Source organism: Ictalurus punctatus, chromosome 5, assembly GCF_001660625.3.
Source record: "Ictalurus punctatus breed USDA103 chromosome 5, Coco_2.0, whole genome shotgun sequence".
Lineage (NCBI taxonomy): Eukaryota > Metazoa > Chordata > Actinopteri > Siluriformes > Ictaluridae > Ictalurus > Ictalurus punctatus.
Genome location: NC_030420.2, coordinates 9390943 through 9404337, shown reverse-complemented (window position 1 = coordinate 9404337; position 13395 = coordinate 9390943). Strand labels below are relative to the sequence as shown.

The following is a 13395-nucleotide window of genomic DNA, read 5'->3' as shown; positions in this document are numbered from 1 at the left end:
CAAAATTGTTCAACAGATCTAGTTGTATATATCAGGAAATTAAAGCTGAAATTTTGATTTATTGTCTCTAATTTGTCTTTTGATTTCAATGTATTCAGTGAAAATAAAATTATTGTTCTTGCCATTCCAATACCTTTATAAATGACTGTACATAAGCTATTTAAACTTGACAGCGTAATCTTTATATAAAAGTGCATGAACTCATTGAGAGTTATATGTTTAGAAGCTGATCAATCAAAGTTTATGTCAGTTAGACTTGTTATGCATAAATTTATACACACTCAGGAGCACGAGTAGGATATGAGCATTTTTTTCTCTCTAAATTACAGGATCTTGATAAATGTGGCCCATTATCCTTACGAAATAGAGCACTCACACTTTCAAAATGTATAAGAGACAAGAAAAAAATACTAATTCTACAGAAGATATTTGTCATGTAATATCAGAGAGGGAACTCTGGACTACAGTTCCCAGCAGCCAATGCACCTCACTGCATCATGGTCACATGACCACCTGTACCTGAATCACGGTCATGTTAATGAGCACTTATTTGTATATTAGGCACTGTTTGCAGTGCACTCCTAGGCTTGTGTTTGTTCAAGCTGTGTTTATGGTCTTTGTTTTATGTTCATTCCTAGCCTTAGTATTTTTGCCGCTATCCATCTCCGCCTCTAAATCGTGACAATATTAAAGAGTTCAACGTTAACATAAGGTGGTATCAATTTAAAACATTTTCCCCCAGAAACATTAGTTAGATTCTTCTTTCATTCATTAAAAATGCACCACGTTAGCCACAGAACCGCTGAATATTTGTTACAATTTCAGGTGATACTATAATGGAATTCAAATATAAATTGAGGGTTATATGAATATGTGATGTCAAGTCACTTGTCCACAAAGACATGAAATAATATGAGCTTTGGAGATCATGAAATTCATCAAATAAAAATCTCATATAAATAGTAATGATTGTTTTATTTTATAATATAATAATATCATTTCACTGTTCCAGACCATTAAATAATAGTGTTTTATTGCTTCATGAGATCACGCATCCAATGTTTCATTCAGATACATATGATTTTGTGTGCCTTTGCTCTTATAGGGCCATGCTGAATGACATTGGTGACTATGTAGGTACGGATATTGAGATTTCCTGGTTGCCAAATCTGGATGATTTAATGAAAGGCTATGCTCGAAACTTTCGTCCAGGGATCGGAGGTGAGTCATTCTATTGCACTTTCATCCCTCCTTACATTTACAGGTTTTCTTAGCATATGCATTAGAACATAACAAAGTTGTGTGGTTCGATGAGATTGCTGACCAAACTGTGCTCCAGTTCCTGAAATCTAATTTTAACCATTATGTTTAAGCCACACATTTTTAATGGACTCTAAATCTGACTTTGCATATTAATGAGTACTTGATGTGTGATAAGCACGTAAGCCCACCGAACTGCCAGTGCAACTGCGAATTCATTATTAACAAACAATTGTCACAGCGCAGTTTCTATATCTCACAGCTTCACTCCATCAGGGTGAAGATGCATTTGAACCTTATTTTGGTTGTATAATCAACAAACAGTTATGACCATTATGGAACTATAGGATAGATCCATTCAAAAATCCTGTTAAGGGCCACAAATTCCTCACATTAAGGTTAATGTTAAAAAAAACAAAAAACAAACAGGAGCAAAGCTTTCAGACAGTGTGTCCATGTATAAAAAGGCATGATCAAGATGCATTAACATTTCAGGCTTAAAAAACAACACATTTGCACTCATTAATATGGCTATTAAGTGATTAGTGTGTTTGAGTATAATGACAGTGTTGAGTCTTTAGGGAGTATGAGTAGGAGGTAAATGTTACTTTGTCTTATGTTTCTCTTTAAAGGACCTCCAGTGAATGTTGCCATGGCTATTGAAGTAGCCAGCATTGACCATATCTCAGAAGCCAACATGGTATGGACTGAAAATAATAATAATAATAATAATAATAATAATAATAATAATAATAATAATGTTTTGCTTTGCCTAGGTTAAAGTTAAATTGTTGCCTGTATGCTGTTTACAACATCAACCACTTTAGTTTTGAATGATGCTGTCGATTTTAAGGTCAAAATTTCAATATAGATTTAAAAAAGTGAATTTGGGTAAGTATGTCAGGATGTGGTGAATTTTTAGTTAAGAGCAGGGTTGGGGGGGGTTACTTTAAAAATGTATTCCGTTACAGTTACAAATGACTTCATAAAAAATGTAATCAGTAACGTAATCCAATTATCACAATATGAAAGTAAGGTAATCTGATTATTTTTGGATTACATATGTAAATATGTAAAAAAATAAAAAAAAAAGTCAAGAGAAAAGCAATATGATCTAAAATATTTTTTATTTAACGCTTAAAAACATGTTTGGATTTGTTTTAATAAAGTAAATGAATAAATAAATACATAAAAGATCACTGTCCCTGATGTGGGTAACATTACATCACAAAAGCTAGGGTGACCATGTTCTGGTTTTCCAAAAAACAGTTTTGTGTGTGTGTGTGTGTGTGTGTGTGTGTGTGTGTGTGTGTGTGTGTGTGTGTGTGTGTTAGTAGCATTCAAAACAATGTTACTATGAATGCAGACTTTAATACACTAAAAAATACACACTATTAGCACCACATAAATATATATAAATAAAATAGGTTTTACTCTGCCCGCGTTTAAATTTTTTTCCTAGATTCTTTAGAATGTCCATGGAATAGAATAAAATATGAGATGCCACGATTGTACCTTCTGCCATCATTTACACATTTGAATGACCATGTAGGCTAATACGAAGCAATGTGATAATATGAAATTAAAAATGACCTTATATGGTCATAGGCATTGTTTCGGCTTCATTTGCTGCTATTTAGCAACTGTTTGACACCGTACACAACAGCGTTTCGCCTTAGCATGTCCGCTGAGAGTAGGCTAAGGGTTGAGAGGCAGGAATTTGGCCAGTAGTTGCTGCAAGCCTTTTAGAATCAACCAATTGGTGTGCGAGAAGTTACAGAGAGGGGTTAAAGCAATGCAAATATACACACATGCTGCAGTTTTAGACCATAAGCACATCATAATGAAACTAAAGCCGAATCCCAGACACTTTATCAAATTTAGAAATCCCGGCCGGACGCTTCTTTAAGGTCCTAAAAAGAGGACATGTTCGGGGAAAAGAGGATTTCAAAAACAAAAGCATTTCAGAGAACAATTTGTGTTAATTTTTACCAAATTAACTTTGCACAGAATTTATTTGCGTATGCACCAGGAGGTTGCTCATGTGAGCCATGACTGGCAAAAGAGAACCAGAACTATAATCGAGCCACTGTCTATACTGTGTTATGTCAAAAGTTTAATTTCTTTGTTTTAAATGGAAAACAAAAATTGTAATCCTGATAGTATTCCCAATTTTTACAAATTTTACCTGTAATGACTTTATTTTTTGATGTAACTGTAATGAATTAGAGTTACCAGTTTTTTGTATGCTGATTACGTAATGCTGTTACACGTATTCCGATACTCCCCGAGCCTGGTGATGAGACGTGAAATTTGAAGTGGAAAAGAATATAATGAATATTTTAATTTAGTTATGTTTACACTTTGATAATGAGTCTTTATTGGTCACGTATACATTATAGCACAATGTAAGTATTTTCTTCACATACCCCAGCATGTCAGGAAGCAGGGTCAGCCATGATACAGCACCCCTGGAACAGAGAGGGTTAAGGGCCTTGCTCAAGGGCCCAACAGTGACAGCATGGCAGTACTTGGGCTTGAACCCCCGACCTTCCAATCAGTAACCCAGAGCCTTATCCGCCAATCCACCACTTTGTCATGGCCTTTTAGTTTCTTGCTATGAATAATATCACCCAAAGTAACGAACACTTGTATTACCGCTAACAAGTTGTTGTTTTTTTTTTTTTTTTTTTTTTACCAGTACCTTGTTCACTTTTTCAGAACTTTTCACACTACTTTCTACAGAAACACATCACAAAATATTCTCATTCCAACAAAACTACAGCACTAGTTTTGAACACAAGACTACATTAGTGTCAAAGACATTAATGAAGGTCCCCTATATTTACATAAATCTATGAAGTAGTTCAGTTAGAACAATTACAGTATTTACACTGTGGTTTGTATAGAATTGTAATTAGTTGTTCTGTGGTTAATTTATTTAGTGTAAACAATGCATAGATTAAAAAACAGAAAAAAAAATTACAAAACTGTAAAAAAAAAAATTAATAAATTTGTATATAGTTACTATAAAGTAACTCCAGTAGTGACCTCTTTGTAGTGTATTATAGATAGCAGCACCTGCATAGGACAGAAAATGGGAGTGAGAGTTAACAATGTTTGGCCAATTTACATACATTCAGTCAACAGTTTGTCTTTATAACCATTATAATTTTTTGGGCTTTGTTTGTTGTCCAATATAGTATTTATGATCAGCAAACTGATATCCAGTTTATTTTCATGTTAGGTTTAGCATTTGTAGTTGGAGCTATATAAATACACAGTTTTGCAAAAGATTTAAATTGCATGAGAATTGAATGAAAGAATTTCAATAATTTCCTATTGTATTCAAGCAAGGAAAATATTCTTCATGCTCACATAGATAGTAAATAGTTGTGCTGACCATGTGAAGAGTTTTGAAAAAGTTTCTGAAAATGTTTCTTAGCAATTGCAAAATTGTATAATAATATTAATAATAATAATAATAATAATAATAATAATAATAATAATAATAATGTCATTGATGTTAAGTAATAACCAAATAAACTAATTATTCAACAGCTGTGTACACCAGTTTTCATTCCATCAGTGAGTACACTGAATCCCACAATGACCAATATGAACCAACACCTTAATAAACAAATCCATGATTGTTAAACTGGCAACATTTAGAACTGAAACTGAAAAGCAAGTTTCAATGTTTACACCTAAATAATAGAGTTCATTTGTCAGTGCAGGTGTATTTCATTAACATTTCATAGATTTTTGCTTTATTAAAAAAAGTCAACTAATGTGTTAACACAATATTTATTTATTTTTTATTAATGCTGTAAATATTGTTTGTTAAGGAAACCTTAATGGAAAGGGTTACCCAAATATAATTTTCTGTGTATGTGTGTGTATTTGTGTGTGTGTGTGTGTGTGTGTTCTGGCAGGAATATACCATGACTGTGTTTCTGCGTCAGAGCTGGCGAGACGATCGCCTTTCTTACAACCACACGAACAAGACCCTGGGGCTGGACAGCCGTTTTGTAGATAAACTCTGGGTTCCAGACACGTTTATAGTCAATGCCAAATCGGCCTGGTTCCATGACGTCACTGTTGAGAACAAGCTCATACGGCTACAGCCTGATGGTGTCATCCTCTACAGCAGTCGGTGTGTGTGTGTGTGTGTGTGTGCACGCGTGCATGCGCATCATTCATAATATATAATATATAACAATTGAATGACTGAATTATTAACGAATAAATGGGCACTAAAGGGACATATGAAACAAATTTATTTTGTTTAACTCCATGGCTTGTATAAGTCCATGGTTCCAATTCCATTTTTCAATCATTTTTGGTGTTCTTATATTAAAACACTTGCATACTGTATAGGATAAGCAAGATGTAATATTATGCTAATTATATTAAGTAAAATTGAACTTTACACTTTACCAATCAGCTACTCATTCCATGGTTTATATGGAAAATTTCAAGAGCAAATCCTGTGAACTCCTTTGGAATTCCTTGAACACAGAATTCATAGTAATAATAGTTAGTAGAATAATAATAGTAGTTAGAATTTATTAAAAGGGCTTCCTGATACATCTTGTACTTAGTCTTGGTGGTTTGTGTCTCTGTTTCTCTTTTCCAGGATCACATCCACAGCAGCCTGTGACATGGACCTAACCAAGTACCCAATGGATGAGCAGGAGTGCATGCTGGACCTTGAGAGCTGTACGTTGCAATACTTTTTGAGAGAGAGAGAGAGAGAAATTGGGATTTATTGGATTAATTGGGACATGTCATGAACCTACACAAAATAGTCCATAATATTGAAGTGTGAGGAAAAATCAATATAGTTTGGCCCCAGTCTTTGTTAGAGAACATATTTAAACATACAGTATTCTAAAGTCATGAAGATCAAGGCGCTATTAAAATCCGCCATAAATCAGTGACTGGGTAAGGAGTGTATTATTCAGAGACGCAACCAAGCAGCCAAAGGTAACTCCGAATGAACTGGAGAGATCCATGTTGGAGACTCTGTAAACATGCAAATAAATGTGCTCTAGTTTGATGAGACCACAAATGAACTTCTTGAGCTTGGCTACAAGTGCTACATTTGATTGAAACCCAAAACTGTTCATCACCCTGAGAACCCCACCCCCACATTGAAGAAAGGTGGTGTTAGCATCATGTTGAGAGTTACCCTGTGGCCTCTTGGTTGCTTCTCTGACTAATGCTTTCCTTACACCTCTGGTGGACGACCTCCTCTAGCCTCTTGGTTGTTCCCTATTCTTCCCTGTTTTTAATAATGGATTTAATGCGCTCCACAGGATGTTCTAGGATATTTTTATAACCAAACCCCAATTGATGCTTATTGAGAACTTCTTGGTGTTCATGATGCTGTTTGTTAGGTATGTTCTCTAACAAACTCTGAGGCCATCCAGGAACAGGTGTATTTATATTGAGATCATTTGACACATAATGATTTGTACATCAGTGGACTCCATTCTGTTTATGTGTCTTATGATGGTACCTGGTTGCACCAGAACTAATTTAGTATTATGGGATATTTTGGATAAATCTATGACATATAATCCCTATAAAATTAAATTCAGTTTTAGGTTGTAATACTAGAAAATATGGAAAAGCTCAAAGAGGGTAAATACTAAAGATAATGATTAGAGCAAAACTCTGCTAGGTGGTAAATCTTCTGGATCAGGGTTAGGCAGTCAAGACATAAACACTCCTCTCTTATCACTTTGTATTATTGGTTCTGCAGATGGCTACTCTTCAGAGGACATCAGTTATTACTGGTCAGACAGCCAGAAACATATTCATGGCCTGGACAAACTGGAGCTGTCCCAGTTCACTATCACAGACTACAGCTTTATCACTGAGATGATGAACTTTAAATCGGGTGAGTCAGTTTGAGGTTTTTTGCTGAATTATTTATAACCATGTACAAGTACAGCAATATATTTGACTTTATTATAGTAAATCCCTAGACATCAATTTCTGCCAACATCTTTTAAGGTCATTCCTTGTTTACAACCAAAGTTATGAACGAAATATTTAATAACTCAAAGGTGTTGGATTTTAAATGTTTTTCATTTAAAATAGCTGGGCGATTCCCTCGGCTCAGTTTGCACTTCCGGTTGCGGCGGAATCGAGGAGTGTACATCATCCAGTCCTACATGCCCTCTATCCTGCTGGTTGCCATGTCCTGGGTGTCTTTCTGGATCAGCCAATCAGCCGTACCTGCAAGAGTATCACTAGGTTTGTCACTAGATCTGACATATAATTATCATATTTGGCATAGACACAGTAGGATACTGTGCAATATTTGGTGTGACAACTCTTCACATCATCAGTTCTCTTAGGCACACTGTCATGCAGTTTTATCAGGCAGCTGACTGGTAGGTTAGTTCAAGCATCATGGATCAACCATAATTCAGTAATGTTTTTATTGCAAAAGTGGTCTATTATACAACAGCACTGTATTGTGATTGTTCAGAGAGTGTACATTAATTTTCTGTAACAGAAGCGCTGACAGTAATACAGCTTCAAGTCACAGATTTATATTAATGTGCTCCTTCAAGTTCATTAACATTTTCATAATAACAGCAAATGCACATGCTCTAAGTCTAATAATAAATTGATGAAATAATGTGTTGCCACGCAACATAGAAAACCTATTTTTGTTGAATGTTGCTATTGTGAAGTCGTTCGTGAGGAGACGTTTCTTTAGCATTTTTGGAAGGAGACTCCAGTGTCAGCATAACCACAATAGGCCATAAGGTGAACTAGGAAAAAGTGACTAGAAAGTGATTTTCATTCCCACACCTGGGTACTACTTTTTAAATGAATTTTTGACAACACCCTTTTGGACTTTATGTTAAAAGTTCTCCACACAATATCCTGAATTTTTTTATAACGATCCATAAAATGTATATAATTGTGAATTTTAAAAAACTAAAATCTTATGCTGCTAGTTTTGCTTGTAACTTTATTTCTATGCATTTTAGCAACACAAAATATCTCTCAAACTGACATGTACAGTGCATCCGGAAAGTATTCACAGCACTTCACTTTTTCCACATTTTGTTATGTTACAGCCTTATTCCAAAATTCTATAAATAATAAGCCATAATGACAAGGTGAAAGAAGTTTGTTTGAAATCTTTGCAAATTTATTAAAAATAAAAAACAAAAAAGTACATGTACATACGTATTCACAGCCTTTGACATGACACTCAAAATTGAGCTCAGGTGCATCCTGTTTCCACTGATCATCCTTGAGATGTTTCTACAACTTGACTGGAGTCCACCTGTGGTAAATTCAGTTGATTGGACATGATTTGGAAGGGCACACACCTGTCTATATAAGGTCCCACAGTTACAGTAACAATGCATGTCAGAGCACAAACCAAGCCATTAAGTCTAAGGAATTGTCCAAGTCCAAGGAATTGAAATGAAAAACGGCTACAGGTAAAGCTGTAACCTAAGAGTTTTCTGACATGGGAAAGTCTTCAGGATGGAGGGTTTTTTCGTTTATTGGCAAAATGACAAGCTCTATTTTTTTTGTCTTACTACCTTCAATAGAGAGAAAAAAAGAGGCTGGCGAGTTGATGTTTATAGATGGTGTGATAACAGGAACTGGCTTGTCTTGTGGACTTTCCATGCCATTAAAAGTAACTATAAACAGATTAGAAGTATGAGCTGACACTCTTTAACAAAAGAAAAATTGTAATCTTTGAAAATTGTGGTAACAGCAACTCTAATAACAGCATGCGTGCTGTTTAGATTTGTTACATATTATCCTTCCACGCATCATACAAAAAATGATCTGCATCACTTTACTTTTTGGAAATTAAATGTTTGCAAATCGAAATATGTCTCTTTTCCGCTGTCACACCAATGAAAACTTAATACAAGCATTTAGGAAAAAAATTTATAAAATGATGTATGTGTCTATGACTGTTACACTACGGTATATTATATAAATATGAGATCGGAAGGGGGGCGCAAATTGTTTTCAGGAAAAAAAACACAGACAGGGCATCATTTGGGTACTCTGTGTATTTTATTGCTTTTCATATATAATGTGCATAAATGAAAAACCCTGAGTTCTCTCTCCCTCTGTATTTTCTTTTTGCTGGAGAGAGGTGGAGTTTAGCCTGCCTTTTATCTAGCTGTCAGTGCAGACCAGTGTTGCCAACTTAGCGACTTTTCAGACCCCTTGTGCCTAATGATAAATCTAGCGACTTTTTGGACAAACCTTAGCAACTTTCCAAATGTCTCCAGTCCTGACCTGCAAGCGCGAGGTCTTGCTTTCCCACTGCACTCACACCTCTCTCTGCGTCTGCTCTGTTCAGTGAGTGGCTGAGAACCGGAGCAGCACATTCAGTTGATCACACAACAGCTGACATAGACGTGAATGTAAAAAGAAGCAAGCAAGGTGTCCCACTCATTGATTTAGCAATGTCATGGCTAACGAAACGCACCCTTCTTCCCAATTTACATCATTCATATGCGAATGTTTTTAGAATGCAAGACGAACAGAATGCAACATGTTTTACATGTATAATAGTACACGTTATTCCAACCTAGTTGTAAACCAAAGTAGTTATAGTGTTCAGAAACATTTTTGATAATTCATGTTCCATACCCGTCTGTTATATAGTTTTATAAAAGTCATAAAAGTAATTAAAAAAGTACAAAAACATAAAAGCAAAAATATCTATCTATCTATCTATCTATCTATCTATCTATCTATCTATCTATCTATCTACCTATCTATCTATCTATCTATCTAAACAGATAGATAGATTATATATAGAACAGATAATCATTATACCTGGTCTCCTCCAATATGGGGGGGTGCCACATGGTAGGGGAGGCTTGGGGGGGCTTTAGTTACAAAAGGTTGAGAACTATATATAAATATGCTATAAATCATTTAATTCAATTCAATTCAATTGTATTTGTATAGCGCTTTTAACATTGGACATTGTCTCAAAGCAGCTTTATAGAAACATATAAACACAGAATTAAATTCTGCTTGATGTGATCAGGAATGTACATTTGCACTCAGACTCATGTGAAAAATGACCCTGTTTTCAACCATGGAATACTGTACATTTTTGTTAATGACTTATTGCTTATTAAATGGTACTAAAAATGATCATTTTTATTGTTGTTGTTGTTAATAATAATAATAATAATAATACACACATGTAAGGTATGTCAATATGTGAATAGATGTACTGTATATTAAAGAAATGTAACCTCTGTCCTCAGGAATCACTACTGTGCTGACCATGACAACGCTGATGGTGAGTGCCCGCTCCTCGTTGCCTCGTGCCTCCGCCATAAAAGCCCTGGATGTATATTTCTGGATCTGCTATGTGTTTGTGTTCGCTGCCCTGATTGAGTATGCCTTTGCTCACTACAACGCTGACTACAGCAAGCAAGAGAAAGCCAAGGTCAAAGTGAAAAAGACTGCAGAGGTAAGACAAAGGAGGTCAACTTTCATGTAGACAATTGAACATGATAGAGCCAATATCACGTGAGTGATATTCAGTTCAATTATTTTTTAATTATTATAGTGCTTTTAACAATGGACATTGTCACATAGCAGCTTTACAGAAATCCATATATAGATTTTGATTTTTTAGCTTCGTAATGAGCAACCCAGAGGCAACAGTGGCAAGGAAAAACTCAGAGAAAGAAACCAGAGAGTAATCAGACTCAAAAGGGAACACATATTCTGCTAAGTCATATTGGATAGTGCGATAATGAGTCATTACTCATCCACAACTGTATACTGTAATGTCACAAGCACTGACTGTGTTGAAAGGATCTTACATTTTTTCTTTTTTGATTAACATTAAATTCAAGTCAAGTTGTCCACTGAATAATGAATGACTTGAGCGTAGACTATAAGTGCAGTCAGTGCAATCATTAGGCTAAGTGAGAGCATCCACAGCATGATACAGCCGTGTTTGTCCCTTCTGATTTATTTTCATTATAAAAACATGTCAAGTAACACAGTAAACACATTAGTTTAACACTTCATGTTGTTGGTAAAATGAACAATTCTGATTGTCCATTCTTATTGAAACTAGTGGCCTTCAGTCGTCTAACTTCTAATATGTTTGTCTTTACCTTAGGCTAATGTAAAATGAATTTGAGATCATATTAGGGGTTTGAGTACAATATATATGAGGGATATCAATAATATGAGGGAGTGTGAGAGCGATGACACCAAATTTATCACACCTGCTCCCCATTCACACCTGAGACCTTGTAACACTAACAAGTCACATGACACCGGGGAGGGAAAATGGCTAATTGAGCCCAATTTGGACATTTTCACTTAGGGGTGTACTCACTTTTGTTGCCAGCGGTTTAGACATTAATGGCTGTGTGTTGAGTTATTTTGAGGGGACAGCAAATTTACACTGTTACACAAGCTGTACACTCACTACTTTACATTGTAGCAAAGTGTCATTTCTTCAGTGTCGTCACATGAAAAGATATAATCAAATATTTACAAACATGTGAGGGGTGTACTCACTTTTGTGAGATACTGTGTGTGTGTGTGTATATATATATATATATATATATATATATATATATATATATATATATATAAATATTTCGGCATATGTAGCTTATATGTTAATTTCACTTTTAACTACTTTATTGTGGATATTTGACATTTTTAGTGTTTGAAATTTTGTACCATGTCCTTCAGTGTGAGAAAGGTACTATACAAATGAAAGTATCAAACAAAGGTATTCTTATGATTACTTTACAGTCCATGGTGAAGAATGGAAAGCAGGCCATGGTCCTCTTTTCACTGTCAGTGACAGGCATGAATCAAGGCTTTGTGGTCTCCAACCGGCAGAACCGCGCCCAATCTGAGACACCTGTAGAGCCTCCGGAAGAGGTGGAAATGGCTAAGCAAGAAAGCAGTGAGGAGAGGAAGTGCTGCAAGTGCAAACCCATAGACGCAGATACAATTGATATCTACGCCCGTGCCGTCTTCCCTTTCACTTTCGCCGTGGTCAACGTCATCTACTGGGTGGCTTATACCATGTGACATACAGATGTTAAATCAGCTAAAAATCTTGAGATTTTGGATTTTTACAATATGGGATCATCACGGTTGTCAAGCTATGATTCAGATTGTTGAATCCTTATGATTCAACTCTGACTGCTTAGGTTTTGTGTGGCTTTACATCTGATAATGCTAGGTAATGAAGTTGGGAACATCTGGTGAGAAAGCACTTTTCCTTTCAACAATCTCAGATGAAGGTGAGTGGAATATGAGGAATCGCTGTGAGGGCTGCTGATTGTCTCGCCTCTGCAACATTACATTGCCTTGGTTTCTCTTTATGCATTACTATTATAATATATTAGATTTATTGTTATATTATATTATTTTGTGACATTTAATTGCAGTTCTTTTTCACCTAAAACCTGGGATAATTAAATTAAACCACACAACATGACTGCATGACTAATGTTTTTTGATATCAGTAAAAAAAAAAAAAAGGTTTTAAGTTTCCTGCCATTCTCTAGGCTTTGGTCTGCCTTCAAATTAATTTCAGACTTTACGAAACTCTATCCAGTGTTTGCTTTTCAACATAAGGTAATTACTTGAGCAAATGACTGAAATGCTGCTCCAGTCATGAAAGAAGGACATAGTTTAAATAATGACATTAAATAATGACAATTTTATTCACAATGCCTACATGCATGTTAATATATTTATAATGTGATCTATATACCTATATAACCTTTATAATGTGACCATATAATGTGAAGGTAGCCGAACTCTAGACTTATCACAGACCAAATGTATGTCTATGTAAAGTTTTGGGTTTAAAAATGGCCGCAAGACATTGAAAATGATCTAGTGCCCTGAACAAGCCTGGTATGGAGAGGGTTTTATGGGCAGCTTTCTTAAATAATTCAGCTTCTTAATATAGTTTTCCTTTTAAGGCTCCAAATAATTAAATAACAAGACAAAGAGAAAATTGTATTGAGTCTATATAGAGGCGATGACTGCTGCAATAAATTTGAGAGTGACAAAAGAAACAATGTGTGTGATTTACTTCAGTATGCCACAGATTAG

At 35.2% G+C, this 13395-nt stretch overlaps 1 protein-coding gene across 1 annotated transcript in view; it reads left to right on the top strand.

Moving 5' to 3' along the window:
• The window catches only part of gabrd (gamma-aminobutyric acid type A receptor subunit delta), a 38183-nt gene extending 25409 nt beyond the window's left edge, over positions 1-12774 (top strand). Inside the window, exons 2-9 of the mRNA XM_017467219.3 lie at positions 1106-1221; positions 1893-1960; positions 5196-5416; positions 5900-5982; positions 7031-7168; positions 7372-7527; positions 10551-10759; positions 12073-12774. Coding sequence (XP_017322708.1) covers positions 1106-1221; positions 1893-1960; positions 5196-5416; positions 5900-5982; positions 7031-7168; positions 7372-7527; positions 10551-10759; positions 12073-12357 — 1276 coding nt within the window. The 3' untranslated portion in view covers positions 12358-12774. The remainder of the gene's footprint in view (positions 1-1105; positions 1222-1892; positions 1961-5195; positions 5417-5899; positions 5983-7030; positions 7169-7371; positions 7528-10550; positions 10760-12072) is intronic.
• The last annotated feature ends 621 nt before the right edge of the window (positions 12775-13395 follow it).